At 42.4% G+C, this 19827-nt stretch overlaps 1 protein-coding gene across 1 annotated transcript in view; it reads left to right on the plus strand.

The window, feature by feature from the left end:
- The window catches only part of PKD1L1 (polycystin 1 like 1, transient receptor potential channel interacting), a 183557-nt gene that overhangs the window by 15241 nt on the left and 148489 nt on the right, over positions 1-19827 (plus strand). The window contains exons 7-13 of the mRNA XM_013006002.1: positions 8-94; positions 607-775; positions 1311-1550; positions 5796-5928; positions 11396-11602; positions 16370-16551; positions 17059-17280. Coding sequence (XP_012861456.1) covers positions 8-94; positions 607-775; positions 1311-1550; positions 5796-5928; positions 11396-11602; positions 16370-16551; positions 17059-17280 — 1240 coding nt within the window. The remainder of the gene's footprint in view (positions 1-7; positions 95-606; positions 776-1310; positions 1551-5795; positions 5929-11395; positions 11603-16369; positions 16552-17058; positions 17281-19827) is intronic.

A 19827-nucleotide genomic window follows, 5' to 3' on the forward strand; every position in this document is an offset into this window, starting at 1 on the left:
CCTCTGTCTTCGTATAATGTGTCCTTCATGTGTCAAAAACCAGCGGGTGACAACCAAGCCTGGCCCGGTGTGACTGTTCGGTATAAGATGCAGCGTACGTTTTTGCTCAAATTCCAGATTTAACAACGTCTAATGCACACCATCAGTTGAGTTTTGACAGCTACATTTAGCATGATGCTCTTTTTCAGCTTTCCCCGAGCCTCTCATTTGCCCTTGAATCAACTCTTCATTGACCAACTACTTGTGCTAGAGTTGTACTAGAACTCATAGGCTTGAAGTCTCCAAATTACTGGTAGGAGATGCTAGTTTATTAAGCAGAATTACCAGTCCGTTCCCCCAGACCACACCCCTTTAAGGAAAACTCCTAAAGGAGTTGGTCATCTCACTTTATGAGGTATTATTTTGATGAGCTTCTAACTTAGCTTATAATTGCTTCCTGGGCCCCGAATGCTCCCATCGCTGCCCACATGACCTGGCAACCATATTCCTAGATTCAATAGCCATGACTTAGACTCATGACCGAACGAGGGGAAAGTAGCGGTGCCAGCTTCTACTGTATGATTTGAACCTTCTGTTCTGAAGTATTGATTCCTCCTTTCCTCACAGCTGTTTCCATCTACACAAACGGAACTGTGTTTGCCACAGATGTGGACATCACTTTTGTAGCTGTTACCAAGGAAACAAGTCCCCTGGAGTTTGAGTGGCATTTTGGAGAAGACCCACCAGTGAGGACAACTTCAAGAAGCATTGGAAAGAGACTTCGCATGCCCCAGTGGTCCGTGAACATGCTGTGATGGGCAAGTGGGGCTAACACAGCTTTAGCCCCCTCTGAGCATTATTCAACTACCATTTACATCACTTTGAGGATGTTACAATGCTTGTAATGGACCATTAAACCTTTCTGGAAATTGAGTTCAAATATAGATTAGCGTGCTGAGGGACTCACTTCCCCTTGGTCTGAATTGGGTGTAAAGGCTTTGAAATTCAAAGCACCTGGGTTCAAACCCCATCTTAGCCAGCAGTGTGACCTGGGAAATTTTCTCCTTTTAAATAATAACGACACCTTCCCCATTCACTTTGAGATGTGAATTAAATAAGAAAGGCGTTCAACTGTTTTTACTCTTCCATCTTTTCCTTCCTTCAGTGAAGATGAAAATTCAGCTAATTAAAAGCTGTGAAAATTCCTACAAAGGAAAGCCTAAATTCTCCAGCTGTTTGATCTCTTTGAAGTAATGTGGAGATTCTCTCTGACTTTGTTTCCCTCTTGTCGTTTATCTGACTTTCCTGATATCTGGGTCCTCATCTCACAGGTACCACGTGGTGGTCAAGGCTTCCAATGGGATCACTAGTGTGGTCTCTGAGCCCCACTCCATCAATATCCAGAAGAAAATCATCGCTAACCGTCTCTCATCGATCTCCTCTGCGCTGGTTAATGCGAGTGTGACCTTTGAATGCAGGATCAATTTTGGCACCGATGTTGCTTACCTGTGGAACTTTGGAGACGGTACTATCAGTCCTGGAAATAGCACCCAAACTCACAGCTACACGAGGTAAGATATGCTAGGTACAGCATCAAGGTAAGATATGCTAGGTACAGGTAAAGAGTTTCATATGACAGTGGCTGGGATTGACTTTTTATGCTATCTGATCTCAGGTTCTCAAGAAAATGGCTGAGATAGTTAAAGTTTATTGTGCCAACCTGGCCAATAAACACATGTGGGATTAATTGAAGGGCGGAGAGATAAATAGCTTGGTGAGCCTCGCCTTTTGAGTTCTCAGGTCTCTTGCTTTCTGGTGGTCAGACCAGGGTGCAGCTGCCTTAGCCAGTTCCATGCTTCAGCTGGCAAAGCTCACTTCCTGCACAACATCCCCAAGGAGAAGCCGCATGGACCTACCCCGATGCAGCCCTGGGTGCTGGAGCAGCCCTGTGGAGACCCCTGCCAGCGCTGAGATGCTTACATGCTCACCGATTCGGCTTTCCTCCTGCAGTCGGTGTCATAGAGTGTGTTTTGTGAGATGGAGGAGGACTTTGTGGATTGGTGTCAAACATATGGGTTAATGTTGGACTTGTGGGCTTGGGCAGCACTGGGTTTGGATGTTTTCTTGATGTGCACTTACCCTTTATATAAAACTCTCTCTTATACATGAGTTTCAGTGGATTTGTTTCTCTAAAGGACCAAGACTAACACACTGGCTTATCTTTTGGTCAATATAATTGACAGATATTGTCTGGAGACAAATAAAATCCAGTTATTATTCATGAGGAGGTCAGACCCCCAGGGAAAGACACCAAAACAAAGTCACCGCCATCAAATCGATGTTGACCCATAATGACCCTAACGGACAGGGTAGACTGCCCCGGTGGGTGTCTGAGATGTACTTCCTGATGGTAGTACAGAAAGCCCCATCCTTCTCCCATAGAGTGATGAGTGGTTTCAACCTGTTGATCTGACTGGTTAGCAGCCCAGCTGGTAACCACGATACCACCAGGGCTTCTCAGCGAAAGCCACGGGTGGGAGAAAGTACTTCCAGAACAATGGCTGAGTCCTCTAGAGGAGGTACAAGGTGTTGTGCGAGCACTCATAATTCTTTGTAAAATTGGTACTTGTTGAAGATGAACTCTGACTGATAGCTTCAAACCAAAGGCAGAGCTGGGCAGGAGAGTCCCACAGAGACAGCCTAAGTGGGGGCTTGAGAAAACGGTACCAATGGAAGGCATGTGGAGGAACTGAAAGTAGTATGGAGGGACCGGTGTACAGTGTGGAAGAGACCGGTGAAGCCAAGAGCAAATGAAACTAGAAGACATGCGGGGACAAATTACAAAGGGTCTCGGTGCCACAATGGAGACTGTGAGTGCTATCCTTGAAGTTGGCATTTACTGAGTAAACGATGTTTCCCTTGGAAACAGATATGAGAAATAAGAAAAAGATATGAACACATTTTTCCAAAATAAATTTGGGGGAAGTAGGTACCCTGGAAAACCTCCGGTGGAAATTCCAAGACTGCTTAAGCTGAGCTTGAGAGAGCACTGGGCCCCCTTCTGACTTCTCCCTGTTCTTCACATCTGAACCTGCCTGTGATAACTCCATTCTCTTTCAGGCGTTAAGGCCCATCATAAGACTTGGACCCTGGGCCTACACCCTCTATCTTAGGGATTTCTGTCTATATTTAGGATTCATTGGATTGGTCCCATTCCTAGGTTTCCCTGAGAATTTGAGCTCTTCCTGATTTGATGAGTCTGTGTACTTAATTTTCCTTATGATGATGAATTTGTCTACTTGGACCTTCTCCAATGACAAGAACTCTAGCAGAAAATACCCTATTTCCCCTTGACACACTTTCCTGTCTGGGTCAGGAGCCTTTCTCCAGAACTGAGTGATACCAGACCATTGTGAGTACCCACCTGATCCCTGGAATTGGGCCCTGGCCACCTTCCTGGGGTTCAAGCCCTCCCTGGACTGGCCTCTGCTGAGTTGTTGGGAGACCTCATTTCCATACGGACTGACTTTGAACAGACTTTCCATACCTTCCTGGGATTTGCTCCTTAAGGCCCAATCGTGGCAGGTGGCTAGTGCCTTAGTCTGGTGCACTGGGCTTTAAGGTCAAAGATCGGCTCTGCCACATTTTACCTGGGTAAACCGGAGAGCTTCACTTTTCTTCTCCTGAGTTATTTAATCTGTAAAATGAGGTAGGGATGCCCGTCCCACAGGCTTCTGAAAAGCACCCAAAAGCTACTATGGATAAAGGGACCCACTTAAGTGTCCCTTCGTCCCTTATTGTCCCCAAGTGCGGGTCTACTGCAGATCTCAGTCCCTCTTCCCCAATAACACCACCAGGAATTGCTTCTTCCATAGTAGAAAGAAGAAGCTGATCAGAACCAAACTCCTTTCGTACGGCCTGGCTAAGAGCATCAAAACTGTGTGGAAGCCTGGGTGGAACCGATGGTTAAGTACTAAACCTGACAGATGCTCAGTAGTACTCAACCGCTAAGCACAGTTTGACAGCTTGAATTCACTCAGAGATACCCGCCCCTCGCCCCCCCACCCCCCCCAAAAAACAAACAAACAACCGATCATCTCCTTACTTTTAGAAGATCAGCAATTGAAAACCCTATGGAGAAAATTTTGACTTTGACAGAATTGACTCAACTACAATTTAAAAAAAAAATTTGTTTTCTTTTTAGAAGCTTATGTGAAGTTATTGAACCTTCCACTCATTGCAGTATCAGAAGCTACTTCACCCAACTCTCTCCAGCCAGCCTGGCCTGGTGCCCTGGCCTTTTTTTGTGTGTGTTTGCACCTTGTCCCTAACAGGACTCTTGGATTCAGTCTCTGCATCCATGCAAGGCTGCATTATCAGTATTTGCCTACAGTCCCTCTACTGGAGACGCTCCATTCCTAGTGTTACCAGAATTGGGCTCTGGTCTTTTAACAAGCGAAAGAGTCACTCTGGTCAATCATAGAAACAATGCTAGAGAATTTTATTAAGGTGTCCAGAGGATAGCCATGCCATGGCCTGAAAACTAGGGAGGTCAAAGAACAAAAATGGCTAAAGTCATACAAGTTCAGGAGCATTTTAAAGGCTTCTGCAGGGCCTGAGAACTATGGGAGCTTCAGTCTAATATGCTCTCTGCTCACAAGATGACCTGCTCACAAGATGAGATGGGGCTTCTAAGGAAGGTAGTCCACAATCTGGTGCTGGTCCTCAGTCTCGGAGGGGATAGCTGTGAACAGTAACTTATGTTTTATTAAGAGAGTGGTGATGCTCTGTTGGCAAGAAATTCTCTGAGCTCTTGTCCCTTCAATTACACAAGAAAACCACTGATCTCAATATCTCTATTTTGTTCTCTTACTTTTGCTTCCCTGTCTGGTTGCATTTGGTCTAAGCCTACCCCTTCTGAACCCTATTCTCCTTCAGCTTAGAAAAGCATGCGTCTTTAAACCTTGAGTTAGTCCTCCATGCAAGGGGGACACTTAACCTCAGAGAGTAAGGCCAGTTTGGAGGCAAAACACACTTTCTTCAGCTAGGGCAGCAATAGCCCTACAGTTTCCAGGAGACTCTGGGTGAGAGCCAAGTGGAACTCCCAGACAGGATCCCAAGTTTGGGCAAGGATGCTCCTGGGCAGCTTACCAGAAGGGCTTCAGGAAATAGAAAGGCCAAAAACCCTGTCTCAACCTGGACCAGGGACATATAGCTGGGGACAAACTGTAAGTCTGTAGGATGGGGTCTATGGTATGGGCCCATGGCTTCTCCGTGCTGACCTTCTGGTCTTTCTTCTGCCTCTGCCTTCCTCTTGGCCCCTGTATTGATCACACCAGCAGCCTCTGTGCTGATTTTCCCACACAAACATCACCTATGGCCACTTGGCACTCTTAGGTCTGGGCTTACTGGCCATCTTAGATATGATGCCTTTGTGTAGCTTTCCTGTGCTGCACTGAGCAGACTTGCCTCCCACCACAGAGCTCTCTGAGAGACTGAAGGAGCCTTGGTGGTTGCCCGCTGCTTATATAGAAGCAATCTGCTTTCCCATGGATTGACTGTATTTCTTATATAATAAGCAACAGCAATGTAAGAGTTCAGCCACTGTCCTGGCCTATGCGGTGGTCTAGGAATAGGACACGAAATGGGCATATTTCATGGGGAAACCAACCTCAGGATCTTCGTCCCACCTGTCCTTATTTACCAAATTCACGTCCATCACTTCTTGTGATTATGCAGATGTAGGATAGTTGTGAGGAATGGATGAAGATACATACAGCAGCATCACTCTCTTCGTTTCTCTGCATCTGTTCTAGGGAGGGAGAATTTTCAGTGGTGGTCCTTGCCTTTAATGATGTCAGCTCCGCCTCGCTAAGAAAGCAACTGTTCATTGTGCGGACACCCTGCCAGCCGCCACCTGTGAAGAACATGGGGCCTGAGCAAGTCCAGGTAGGTGTCACAGTCTAGTTCAGCCTTGCCTCTGAGCTGAGCCCAGATTTGGGGAATAAAATGACAAGGGCATGCCTGTGGAGGGGTTCTGGGAGACAAGCCCACCCTGCCTAGGGTAGAAGGAAAAAACTTTACTTCTGCCGGTGGTTAAGCCTTTCACTCAGCTGTGTTGCCTGGGTGCCCAGCACAGGAAGCTTGAAGGAAGTCTTCTTAAATTATTTTTTTTAAATCATGCAATGCACTGCTACCTTCTGAAGAGGAAGAAAAACTTGATTATATAAAACAACAAAATCTAAAAAAATATATATAAAACAACAAAATCTAAAGAAATGATAAATTGCTTGTTGAGCACCTTTCATAGTGGCAAGTGACGTTCGTGTCCTTGGACAATCAGGTTTGGGGTTGCAAACTATGGTTTTTGTGTTTGGTAAAATAGTGTTCCAATTTTTTTTTTAAGTTTCTTTGAGGCCTTAGTCTTGCTACTGATTTTCCTTATCAGGACAAAGCTGATCAATGAACAAATTGAAAATAAAATCTAGGACTCTGTAGTATTTCCTGTAATGTTTTCTACGGTATTCTCACTCTCTGAGGTCCTTTGCTAGCCCCCTTTGGGTCTTAGGTGCAGCTCCCAGGATGAGGGTGGGACAGTAGAGACAAGTACGTCATGACACCTCAGAGCCAGGCGACAAGTGTGTCCTCTTGGGAGCTGCGCTGATCGAGAAGCACAGGGATGGAGCGCCGTGTGCATACCATGTCCCCTGCCAGCCGTGTGCATACCATGTCCCCTGCCAGCCGTGTGCATACCATGTCCCCTGCCAGCAAGGGCAGAGCAAGGAGCACGGCTGGCGCAGCAGGTGTGAGGGTCATATCTTAGCAGGGAGCAGACGGACAGAGAAGGAAGGGCGCCCAAAGAGTGGTCACAATGCTGGCCACAGGCTTGTGACCTGACGGCGAACCCCTCAGTTAAAAGTGGGCAGATGACAATATCACAGGTTCAATCTATTGATTAACTATTCATATAAACTTACATGAATATATTTATATATTTTGTTACCTATGAAATGGGAAAGCAATATTTCTCTTACAGGGTTATTGTAAGAATTAAGTGAGAAGGTAAAGTTCAATGCTTCGGACATTGCTGAATGAACACCAGCTTCTTATTCCCTCACCACGTGAAGGGGCACCACACTGCTAGGGGTGTGGTGAACAAAACACTTGATGGCGAAGCGTGATAATTTTACGATGATTGCTTCCTTTTTTTGTTTATAAAACAATATGTTGATTTTAGAAAATATGTAAATATGGGAAGTATAGTGAAAACACAGAATCATTTACACTTCTATCAGGAAGAGCCACCATTAATAGTCTGATAAATTTATTTTTTGAGAGTCTTAATATGGGTTGTCCATGTTTGCTTATAACAAAATTAGGATAACTGGCTTAAAGTGTGACCACTTTCTCTTGCTATTAGTCTCCTGACCATGCGAGAATGGAAAACCTCTCTGTCTCTTTTAGCATCATTGATTTAAAAATACTAATATTATTCAATCAGCTGTAGATATATGTTTCTGGTGCTTACTTGGGCCTATATGGGGTTTGGAGCACATTCGTAAGGCTGGCTACCAGAACATTCATCCAGGACTTTTGGAAAGCTTCTTTCTTCTCGGACATTGCAACTACCTCAACTCTAAAATTGGCCATGCTTCCGTGGATTCCGAGGTTTAAATTTTCAAAGAAGATTTTTTTTCACCTTACTCCCAAGATGGGTTCAAAACACCAATCTCTCAGCAGCCCAATGCTTACCCACTATATCACCAGTATGCCAAAGCCCAAAGGCCAAACTCGCCACGATCAAGCTGATTCTGAGTAATTCTAATTAAATCTGTCAAGTCTTGATTTCATATTGTTATTTCATATTCAGAAAGCATTGTTTATGCACTAAGTATGTTTATTTATTGTACGCTTACATACTAAATTTTGTTTCCTAAAATATTAACAGAATTAGCATTTTTCTTAATAAATACTTGAAATAATTATAATACAAACATTGCCACCAGAAAGAACACAACAGAATTAACTTTGATTTCTTTTTATCTTCAGGATTGTTTCCGTTAATATTATACACTCAAAATTATCTGTTAAAATCTTTTGAAATATTTTTCTAGATTATTTGTTTGAAATATGGGAACAACTCTTTCCAGTTTGTAGGGATTGATTTTTTTCCTTTTTGATTAATTTAATTTAGGATGCATAAACACTAACTGCACTACTTGTCGGTCTATTTGTATGGTGGGAGCTTATGTGTTGCTGTGATGCTGGAAGCTATGTCACTGGTATTTCATATACTAGCACCCAAATGAGCATATTTCAGTAGAGTTTCTAGACTAAGAAGAGACTACAAATTGCTACAAAGAACAGATTGCAAAGTAAAACAGACCACCGATTGCTTATATGGAAGGCTGTCCCCTCTGGAGGAATTAGCTGCGGAAATCCTCATGGGTGGCATGAAAACGTTGTCCGATGCTGAAGGCCTAATGAACTGAAGCAGAGGGTTGTCAGAGAGAGTGCCAGAGGCTGAGCTCCTCGGGTTAGATGGCATTCTCAATACGACTAAGGCAGACCTGCCTTCTCAAAGGAGAATGGACCGTCATAACATGGAGTAGTGCCTTCAGGACCTTCATTTTCTGATAGAACACAAGCCAAAATGAGAGGGAACAGCTTCCAAACCTATGCATAATCAGAACATGCAATGTATGAACTATGAATCTAGGAAAATTGAAAGTCATCAAAAATGAAATGTAATGCGTAAGCATTGATAGCCTAGCTATTAGTGAGCTGAAATGGATTAGTATTAGCCATTTTGAATCAGAAAACCATTTGGTTTACTATGCTGGGAACGACAGAGTCAAGAGAAATTAAATTACACTCCTTGTCAAAATTAAGTAAAAACATTTTAAATCTATCTTGAAGTACAATGCTGCCAGTGATAGGATTATATCTATCAACCTTCAAGGAAGTCCAATCAATACAGCTATTATTCAAATTCATGCACTGACTACTAAAGCCAATGATGGAGAAATTGAATAGTTCTCCCAATGACAGGAATATGGAAACAAAGAGAAGAAACAGTACCTAGAAAATATGGTCTTGACGATAGAAATGAAGTGGAGCTGGCATGATATAATTTTGCAAGACCAATGATTTGTTCATAGCATCTACAGCAATTGTTCTGACAATATTTTTACCTCTTCAAACACTTTCAGGAATTGCATAATTCTGGGAATTTTTTAGAATGTTTCCCAAGAAATCTCAATAATTATTATTATCAATTTGGCAATTAAAATGGTCATTGAATGTAAGCGATTGTTCTTCATTAGCTTTCCATGAAACTCATACTTCTTCAATATTCCAGTAATCTGGTTCCAAAAAAATGGAGAAATTTATTCCTACCTTGAAATTGGCTACAACTTGCTTTTAAATGTTCGCAATCCATTAGTCATTTTTTTCAAACTTTTTGCAATGTTTTCTAGAAGTGTTTCCAAAAGAAGCCCTACGAACCAATGATTTTCTAGAAATTATATATATTTGAAAGTTTCTGAAGTAATTAATTCAGCTTTTGTTTTCATATGGACTCATATTTCTTTTGGTCCATTGTGACCTAGGTTTCTATTGGTTTTAAAGATCAGGGATCAACAGCACACTCCTAATATCTTGTAGGAATTTGGGGCATAGCACAAAGCTGAAACAAGTGACAGCATTTCCCCCCTCTCATGTTATATGCTTGTTTACTGAAATAACAAATTCAAGAGAATAAAAATGAGTAATTTTTGAAATGAATAAATAAATATTGTAAGCGTAGTTCTGCCTAATTTTTTATACCTATGGATGGAATGAACATTACTGCAGTGCTTAGAATGCACTGTTGTGCAGATGAACATTAAAAAAGAATAAGGAAGGTAAATTTGTGATTTCCATATCGGGCAACTCCCCAGCCACCCACTATAGAGAGAATTCTGATTACAATTTCCATTTTAATAACTAGTTTGCAAACTCAACAAACAGGTAGGTATCCAGTTCAGCGGAACCAGTGCAAACTGGCCGGAATCCCACCAATGAGTAACATCATGATAGATGGGGAAAAGATCAAAATTGTCAAGATTTTATCTTGCTTGGATCCGCAATCAATGTTCATGAAAGCAACAGTCAAGAGATCAAAGGTCATATTGCTATGTACAAATCTCCTGCACACGACCCCTTTAAAGTGTTGCAAAGCAAGGAGGTTACTTTGAAGACTAAGGTGTGTCTGAATCAAGCAACGGTCCTTTCAGTTGCATCACATGCATGGGAAAGTTGGACATCGAAGAAAGAAGATGAAAGAAGAATCAATACACGTGAATTGTGGTGCTGGTGAAGAATATTGACGGTACAATGGACTGCCACAAGGACCAACACATCGGTCTTGGAAGAAGTAGGGCCAAAGTGTTCCTGAGAGGCACGGATGGTGAGGCTTCAGCTCATGTCCTTTGGGCGTTTGTCACGAGAGACCGGTTCTGGAGCAGGATATGATGCTTGCTACAGTACACGGAGAGTGGAAAAGAGGGGGGCCTCAACAAGATAGATGGACACGGTGGCTACAACAAGAAGCTCCTACATAAGAACCATTGTGAAAGTGGCACAAGACTGGGCACTTTCGTTGTGTTGTTCATGGGGCACTATGAGTTGGAACCAACTTGATGGTACTTAACAACAACAAAAACCATAACAACACAACAAACTGATGTGATTTAGTTTACATAGTCAACTGTACACAAGAAGTATATTTGTATTTTATATTGTGAGTGGCCTGTATATATCTTTGTTCATTTTCCTAATGGCATATTTTAAATTTTCTAAGTGATTTCAAAGAATACTATTAATATTGTACATGGTTGCTTTTCTTTTTGTTGTTTGCTAATTAAAATTATGTATTGAAAAGACTTAAATGTGTGCAATCAAATCTATTAACTATTTCCTTTGATAGGTTTATATTAGTTTTTATAATTTAGAGGTTTTTAAAATTTTCATTATGATTATCTAAGTAGAAATATTTAATTTTATATCTTGATTTTTCTCTTGTCTCTTAGAGAAATAGAATATTTGTTTTGTTATTGTATAGAGTCCACTCTTAAGAATTCTACATTGTCATTTTCACAAACAAATACAGTAAAGCCTAAGAAAACTTGAACCTGTGTAAGACAGAAACATGTGTTTCTGTCATAAAAGGAAGCCTCAAATATTTTCCATTATTAAAGAGTGACATAAAAGTGGTCAAACTGTACCCTGTCAGAGGCAAATATCTTGCGGGACCTGGGGAAAAAATTGAATTCCAAGCCTCATGCGTTTCACTGTAATTGAAGTCGGTCAGTTTTCAGTAATCCATTGTATAGCGGGAATTTTCATCAAGTATCATTTCCTTTTCAATGCTTAGGTCTGGCGATCTCAGCCAGTGAGACTGGGAGTGACATTTGAAGCTGCCATTCTTTGTGACATTTCCCAAGGCCTTTCTTATACCTGGAGTTTTATGAGGTCTGATGGCTCCCATGTGTCCCTTCCCTCTGCTGTAGACAACCATAAACAAACCATTGTTCTCCCAAGCTACGCTCTGGATTATGGAAACTATACTGCAGTTGCTAAGGTCGGTGAGGTGATTGGAAGGTAATATTGTTAAGTTTACTGTACAATGTGCACCCTGAAACATTTTAGCACAGCTCAATATTTTAGCTCTTTAATATATTCTGTCCAAAAAAAATCCTACATTAAAAAAAGGATTTCAACAGAAACAATTCGAAAGAACAAAATATCTTCAAACACTGGCAATGTGATTAACAGGACCTTTTAAACTCTTCTTTCTTGATTAAACAAAACTTTTATGCGCACCTAGTAGAATAAGCCAATGTGCTTGTAATGGGGATGTAAGAAGACTAGGGGTTCCTCATCCAGACAGAGAGGCTACCAGTCCAAGAGCAAGTCCATGGAAAGGTATCTCATGAAGCGCCTCAACTGTTTTTCAGCGTATTGTGACTAAGAGTATGTGGAGGGCAGGCACGGCTTCACGAGGAGAGGTCCAGAAGGGGATGTAGGGAGCGTACGTTCATGAGGATAGGATGTGGAGGAGGCGATAGTTGGGGCTAAGTCTGGGGCGGAGAGCAGGCCTGTGAGATGCCTAGAGCAGCTGGAGGAAGCCTTGCATAAGGAGTTTGGAATTAGATTGTGTAGGTGGTAAAGGCCAGGTTGACAAGCTGGGGTTATGGACCAAACTAGTGCTCCCAAACTATCTAAAAGGGGAGGAAGTTTAAAAAATCTGTTGTGAAAGAATGCACAGTCCCACTGGTATCAGGAGCTGCTCAGGCTTCAGATTATGTGATTTACAATCCTTCAGTCACTGATGTTGGTATGCTTCTTCCATGTGGACTTAGTTGACATCTCACTCAGATGGCTGCTTGTTTGAAAACAAGCCTTTAAGACTCCAGATGCTATGTTATCTGGTAGCTGGGCACCATCTGATTTCTTCACCACACTTTGCTGTAGCAACCATATCGTCTGTGTTCCATTCCTGAGGTGAGTTTCAAGCAGGGCCAGGTTGTAAGAACTGATTGTTCTTAAATTGGAGTTAGGATTTAGTGTGAACCCCAAACTCATTGATTTTGGCAAACTTGGTATTCTGCTGTTGGAAAAATAATGAAATTTTTCTATGTAGCCATTAGTTAGAGCCAATGATGAGACTCATCGATTTTCTTTCTAGCTTTAAGAGAAACATCCAGCTCTATAATACGTTCTGTTTTATTACTATCTTTGTCTCCTAGTGTTGCTGTAACAGAAATACCACAAGTAGATGACTTTAAAGAACAGAAATTTATTTTCATACAGTTTGGAGGCCAAAAATCAAAATCTGAGTCTTGGCCCTGTCAATTAGTTCTTCTTGCTGGTAGCACCAAATACTCCACAGTGCCTTGGCATACGTTGGCTAGTAGATGATCCTCATGTGGTGTCTATTCTCCTCAATATATGTGCATATCTCTGTTCTGTTTGTTTTATTAACATGTTCTTTGTGTGTGTGAGTTCATTTAAAAAAACCTCATTGGCTATGGAGTAGGGTTGGCTGCAATTTTTATGGGAGCTGATCTCCAGGTCTGGTTCTTCCAAAGTGCTATTTGGTGTGTTTGAACCACCAACCTTTCCATTAATAGCTGAGTGCAGATCATTTGCAACACTCCGGTCTTTTATTCTGTTCTTCTTTTGTTTTGTTTTAAAACTTTTTTTAAGGTTTGTTTTTTAAACCATTTTATTGGGGACTCATAAGGTTTATAGAACTGATCATCAGCTTTACATTCCACAATTCATGTACACTTTTTTCACCTTATCCATTGCAGTGCCCTCAGTGGACCACCATTCATCCCATTTCCTCCCCGTGTTTTCTCTTTACAATCTTCCATCTTTCTTAATTTTGTGAACTTTGTGCTTGCATTAAAAAAAAGGCTGTTCTTTAAAAAATTAGTTTTGTTGGCATATACTTCCCATATCATACAATATAATCATTCAGTCAAATTAGGAAGATTTGTGCAATCATCACCACAATCAATGTCAGAACATTTTCTTCTCAAAATTTTAGCATCCCATTCCTTCCCATCCTCCAATGCCATGTCCCTATTCAGTTACTGTCTCTGTAACTGGATCTACCTATCCTATCTGGATCTACCTATCCTGGATTTTATACACAGAAAATCATATTAGATGGAATCCTTTCCTTTTTATCTTAAGTGGTTGATTATTTTACATGAAGGCGAGCTCGGTTCTAGACCAGAAGTTAACGAAGTCAACAGTCTTGGGAGTCCCACCAGTCTATATGTCCAATAAAATTGGTCTCTTTTATGATTTTGAGGTGTGTGAACATTTTACCCCCATTTATTCAAGACCTTCTAATGGGATTCTTTTCAGAGAAGTTGGTCATAGTAGCTAATAATCACCTAGTTCTTCAGGGCTCAGGGCTCAGAGATCTGCATGGTCCGCCAGTCCACTGGGCTTATTGTTTCCATATTCCTCGCAATTTTTATCACACACCTTTCCTTCAAATGAGGAAAGACCAAGAGTTGCACCTTAGAGAGTCATGAGCTTTTAAGACCCCAGTTCCTGCTCACCAAAGTAGGATGTAGAGCATTGTCTGCACGAACTATGTTATGCCAATTGCCCTTTATCCTCTGTATGCTCCATCACATTCATGGATATAATTGCAGCAAAGGTAAATAAACATATACAAATAACCATCATCGAACTTATGTATATTCCTATACTCCTATTCATCTCCCCATACCTCTTCAGCCTACATATCTATACAAAACTGACTCTTGTATCACCTTTACTGCACAGCTGTTTTTATAACAATATTTGCATCTATCACCTTTAACTCTAGCAAACCCCACAATATCTTCCTCAGCTGCCATAATTTTTTGTCAACCTACTTTTTATTGTATATACCCTCCCTTTCATTGAACCTATCACTTGTCTACAATCTATCCCATAATTTCCCGTTCTCCCTCTTTAAGGATGAAAACATGAACTTCACATGTGTAATAGTACTCTTATGCAATATTTGTCCTTTTGTGATTGACTAATTTCACTCAGCCTAATGTCTTCAAGGTTTATCCCTATTATGAATATTCATTGTTATTCTTGTTATTCTTTAACATTGTCAAGTATTCTAATATGTGTCATGTACTACATTTAATATAATCCGTTCTCCCACTCATGAACATTTAGGTTCATTTCCTTCATTGTGCTATTGTGAATAGTGCTGTGATGAACATGGTTATGTGCATATCTCTTCATATCATGGCTCTCATTTCTCTAGGAGAATATATATATATATTAGAGGGATTGTTGGTTCATAAGGCATATGGTTCCTAACTGTTGGAGGAAGTAGCATACCACTTTGCACAGTGGTTGCACTGTTTTCCTCTCTCACCAGCAGTGTATGAAGAGTCTAGTTACTCTGCACCTTTACCAGCAATTGTTGTTTTCTCTCTCTTTTTTTTTTTTTTTGAGTTTTCTATTAATGCTGGTATTGTTTTGCAGGAAGTAAGGGTATGCTTGGGCCACGTGGGTATAGTTGTTGTCTCTGAATGGATGGAACAAGAAAAAAAATCAGCTAAAAAGAAAATTTTAAAAAGAGGAAGTAAGTTAAAATCAAAGTTAAAAAGAGGAAAAAGAAAAAATTCAATAAGCAAAATTAGGTAGGGGACAATAGAAAAGTGCAACGAGTACAGTAATAAGAAAGCCCTAAGAGTAAAAAGAGAAAGAAAGGGGGAAGGGAAAAAGCAGAAAAGAGAAATAGGGGGGAAAAGGAAAGTATAGATACAGAAGGGTAAAAAATAAGGGAAGTAAAAATAAAAGAAGGAAGTGGGGAAAGAGAGGCAGGACACAGTCAGGAGAAAACTGTGGAGCAATGGGGTATCCAGCATGGATCAGGACCCCCATCCAGCCAAGGAACTCACCAGGTAAGGGGGCGGGGATGTGTTGTAGGAAGCCCATCATAGATGGATTTCTTGTTGGCTAAGCCCTTATCTGAGGTCAGGACCTAAAGTGGAAGAAGTCTATGCAAGCTCAGATGGTTGACGTCAAGATGTTTGTTCAAAAAAAAAAAAATCCTGTAAAGCTCAGAGGGCATCTGGGAGTAAGGTTGGTGGTTTGGGCAGGAATCTTGAGCACCCAGGGTGGCCAGTGACAAGCAGCTTACCTGGCACTGCCCTTTGGTTGATCTATTGAAGTGGAAGCAGGCTTATTGCACAAGGAGCTGGTCCCCCAGTGCAGCAGGGGCTGTGCAGTGAGTGTGGAACCCAGCTGCTGGGATAGATGTGTTTGGGAGGGGGCCATTGCACTGGTTTCCAGGAGGGTTTGGGGAGCAAAGGAGAATCTTAACTTACTTAGTGTCAGTTGTCAGTGTGTGTGCTTGTGCTGGTCCTAAGCAAGTGGAGCTGCTAATGATTATGCTTGTCAGGCCAGCTGACAATTTACCCGTCTTTCTCCTCTCGGCTCCTTTTGTTCAATAACTTCTCATCAGGCTTCTCGGTCCTTTCCTTGGGAGCTGGGCATTCCAGGGTCGGCCTTTACATCTGTCTCATTGGCTCTGTCATGTCTTTGCTGTAGAGGGTAGGTGTAGCATAGCTCCCTATTCTGCCATCTTGCTAAAAATCCTATTTTGGTTTTTCTAATAAGTTCATAGTGATTCGTTAGAACCTACTATTTTTAGGTAAGATCTAATGAACACAAGATAGAATAATCTGTTTCCAAACAGGACCACACTCATAGGTAGAAGGCCCAAGATTCAGAACTTATTTGGGGGGGGGGGTCGGTCACAATTCAAGCCCTAACAGCCACCCAGGTGACTGTTCTGTGGTTTCTGTTACAGGTTCAAGTGGAAGGCAGTGTGGTGTACAGCAACTACTCGGTGGGGGTAGATGTTCGAGCCAGGGCTCCTGTCAGTGTTATCTCGGAGGGCACTCACCTTTTCATCTCTAGGACCCCATCTTCCACCATTGTCCTTAGTGGATCCCAGTCATATGACCCCGACGATCAAGGCACACCTCTCAGGTAAGTACCCCAGATAATGTGCACCCACTTTATTATGTGCTCGCATTTATCTAAACCTTCCTCCTCTAAATCCAGGCTTTGGAATTCAAAATTGTTGGTGTGGAAATCACACTAAAATATGTAGATATTAAAATTGTACCGTCATCAGGTCAATTCTGACTCAAAGCAATTCTATAGAACAGAGCAGAGTTCTCCCTTTGTATTTCTGAGACTGAATTTGTATGGTAGCGGACAGCCTCATATTTCTGTTGTGGAATGCTAGTGGGTTCAAACCAATGACCTTGCTTGTGTCAGCCTGCCACGTGACTCGCTGCATCACCAGGACTGTTTAGGAGAAGCAAGGATATGGAGCAAGTGGGGGCTGAGCCCAGCCCTCAAGCAAGGTTGTAGAATAAGGGAAGTGCCATCTTCTCCTGGTCCATGCTTTCTCTTTGGGAATCCTAGGGAGCTTCTGGATGAGATGCAGTGGCCTTGGAATCAGAGGTCTTCCCCGGGTTTCCCCCTTAGGTACCACTGGAAATGTGCACCTGCTGTAGCTCCTTCACGCTCCTGCTTCCATGCTCCAGCGCCTGGGGGACTGAACACCACAGCCCCCATCATCTCCTTCTCAGCAACGGATCTCAGTGCTAGCTATGACCAGTTCCTAGTGACCCTGATGGTGTCCAGCTCCAACCGAACCTCCTCGGTATCACAGGTGTTCCTGTCCCTCCACTCAGAACCAGCATCCAGGTATGGCCCGTCTAGCTCCTCGGGGTGTCTTCCCCTGGTGCATGGTGCCTGATGGCACTGAATCAAAAGGGAGAGTCTGGGGTATGGAAAGGGACATGGCATGAAGCTAACCACCAGATAGATTCCTTCCTCATGAGGAGGGGAAGGAGTGCTCACAGTGAACCCTTGGCAGGGTACAGAGATCAGAGCAGGTATGGGGGTAGAGAAGACAGAAAGGTGGTCTTTGAAGGAGAGCTGGCCATGACGCAGTCATTACAGAGCACAGAGAGCAGATGCCCCTGATCTTGCACAACGGCTGCAGGGACCAGAGTAAGCCAAAGCTGTCCATCGTTAGCCCGTTGTGGAAGTGCAGAGACAACAGCACCATCTGAAACTCCGAGGTGGGAGGGCGCGAAGGAATGGCTGACTAAAAAAGATTCAAAGGCAAAATAAAACCAACCGAGCCAAAATAACCAACCAAACAAAGAGCAATGCAGGAGCAAGTCGCATTAAGGATCATATTTGCCCCACAGGCACTGACCCAAGGTATGAGACCAGAGAACAGTGCTGGGACAGGTGGACCGTGGATGTGCACTCGCCTTCCCTCTGGAGGCATTGTGTCATGAAGACCAGCAACGGGACAAAGGCCATGCCCTGTTGCTTTCCTGCTTTGCCTTTCAAGTCCAGCAAGGGCAAACATGGGGCCAGAACCCTCGGGCCCAGCTCTGTGTGCTGCCTGAGCAGACAAAGTCTGGTTCCTCTCTCTGGACCAATGAAAAGGGGTACAAAAAATACAAACAAACCACGTAACTTAGAGGCTGACTGAATTTCTGATGCCTTCCTAAAGGGGTAACACATTAGCTGTGATTTACGGATCAACAGGTTTCCGAGACCCATGAAGTCAGAGAGGAGAGAGGCAGAGTGGCGCTTGAGTCAGCAGGCCCGTGGTGAAGGAATACACCCTTCACCTGCATTCAGTTTCCATTTGGAAGTGTTATGAGGGACGCCAGATGTTGGACCCCAAAGACTCTGCAGAGGTTTTCAGTCCAGAAAGGTTTAGGCCACAAGCATTTGCTTTCTATGGCTCCAGATATAAAATGGATAAAAACTATTTTTTAAAAAGTTGCAATTGGGGTATAATTTAGATCATTATATTGAACAAGTAAAATATTTTTACTGTAAAATACAATGTATTATATAAGTCAGCTAAATCCATCTTGACTAGGGTCTTCCTCTTCTTCATTGCCCCTCTGCTCTACCAAGAATGATGCCCTTTTCCGGGACCGCTCTGTGTTGAGAACATGACAAAAGTAGACGAGATGAACTCACCATCCTTGCTCTCAGGAGCAATCTGGCGTGCCTTCCTCCGAGAAGGATTTGTTTGTTCTTTTGGCAGTCCATATTGTTGTTGTTAGTTGTTAGGTGCTGTTGAGTCAGCTCCAACCCATCGCAGCCCTTTACACAACATAGCACGACACTGCACGGCCCTGTGCCATTCCATAATTGTTCCTATGCCGGAGTCCATTGATGCAACCACAGTGTGAATCCATCTCATTGAGAGCCTTTCTCTTTTTGCTGCTTTTCCACTTTACCAAGCGGGATGTCCTTCTCCAGAGACTGGTCTTTCCTGACAGGATGTCCAAAGTGTGCAAGATGAAACCTTGCCATCCTTGCTCTAAGGAGCCCTCTGGCCTTGCTTCTTCCAACACTGATCAGTTTGTCCTGTGAGCAATCCATGGTACTTTCAATATTCTTCTCCAGCATCATAATTCCAATACATTGATTCCTCTAGGATCTTCCTTATTCAATGTCCAACTTTCACAGGTAATGATGCAATGGAGAGTACCATGGCTTGAGTCAGGATCACCTTGGTCTCCTCAAAGTAACATCCTTGCTCTTCAATACACAAAAGAGGTCTTGTGCAGCACACTTACTTAATGCAATGTATCCTTTTTTTCCCTTCTCTTGACTGCTGCTTCCATGAGCCTTAATTGTGGATCCAAGAAACACAGAATCCTTAACACCTTCAACCGTTTCTCCTTTACTATGACATTACCCATTGGGCCAGTTGTAAAGATTTTGGTCTTCTTTACATTGAGTTGTAATGCATACTCAAGTAGCAGTCCATGGTACTTTCGTTATTCCTCTTTAGCTCCATAATTCAAATGCATTGATTTTCTGCAGTCTTTCTTACTCTGTGTCCAACTTTCACATGCACGAGTCAATTGAATAAACCATGGCTTGGGTCAGGCGCACCTTAGTTGCTTCAATGTGAAAGAGGAAGACCCTGAGCAAGATGGATGGACAAGCGGCTGCCACAATTGGGGTCAAACATAAAATCAGCTGTGAGGATGGCGCAGGACTGGCCAGCGTTTTGCTCTGTGGCACATAAGGTTTATATGAGTCGGAATCAACTTAATGGCACCTAACAACAATAACATTTTAAAATAATCATTCGTTCAATTTTATTTATTTATTTATTTATTCCTTTTTTCATTATTTTATTTAATTAATTTATTTAAACAATTTTATTAGGGGCTCATACAACTTTTATCACAACCCATACAT

Source organism: Echinops telfairi, unplaced genomic scaffold (assembly GCF_000313985.2).
Source record: "Echinops telfairi isolate 266 unplaced genomic scaffold, ASM31398v2 ScPeMD7_7;HRSCAF=31, whole genome shotgun sequence".
NCBI classification, from domain to species: Eukaryota; Metazoa; Chordata; class Mammalia; order Afrosoricida; family Tenrecidae; genus Echinops; species Echinops telfairi.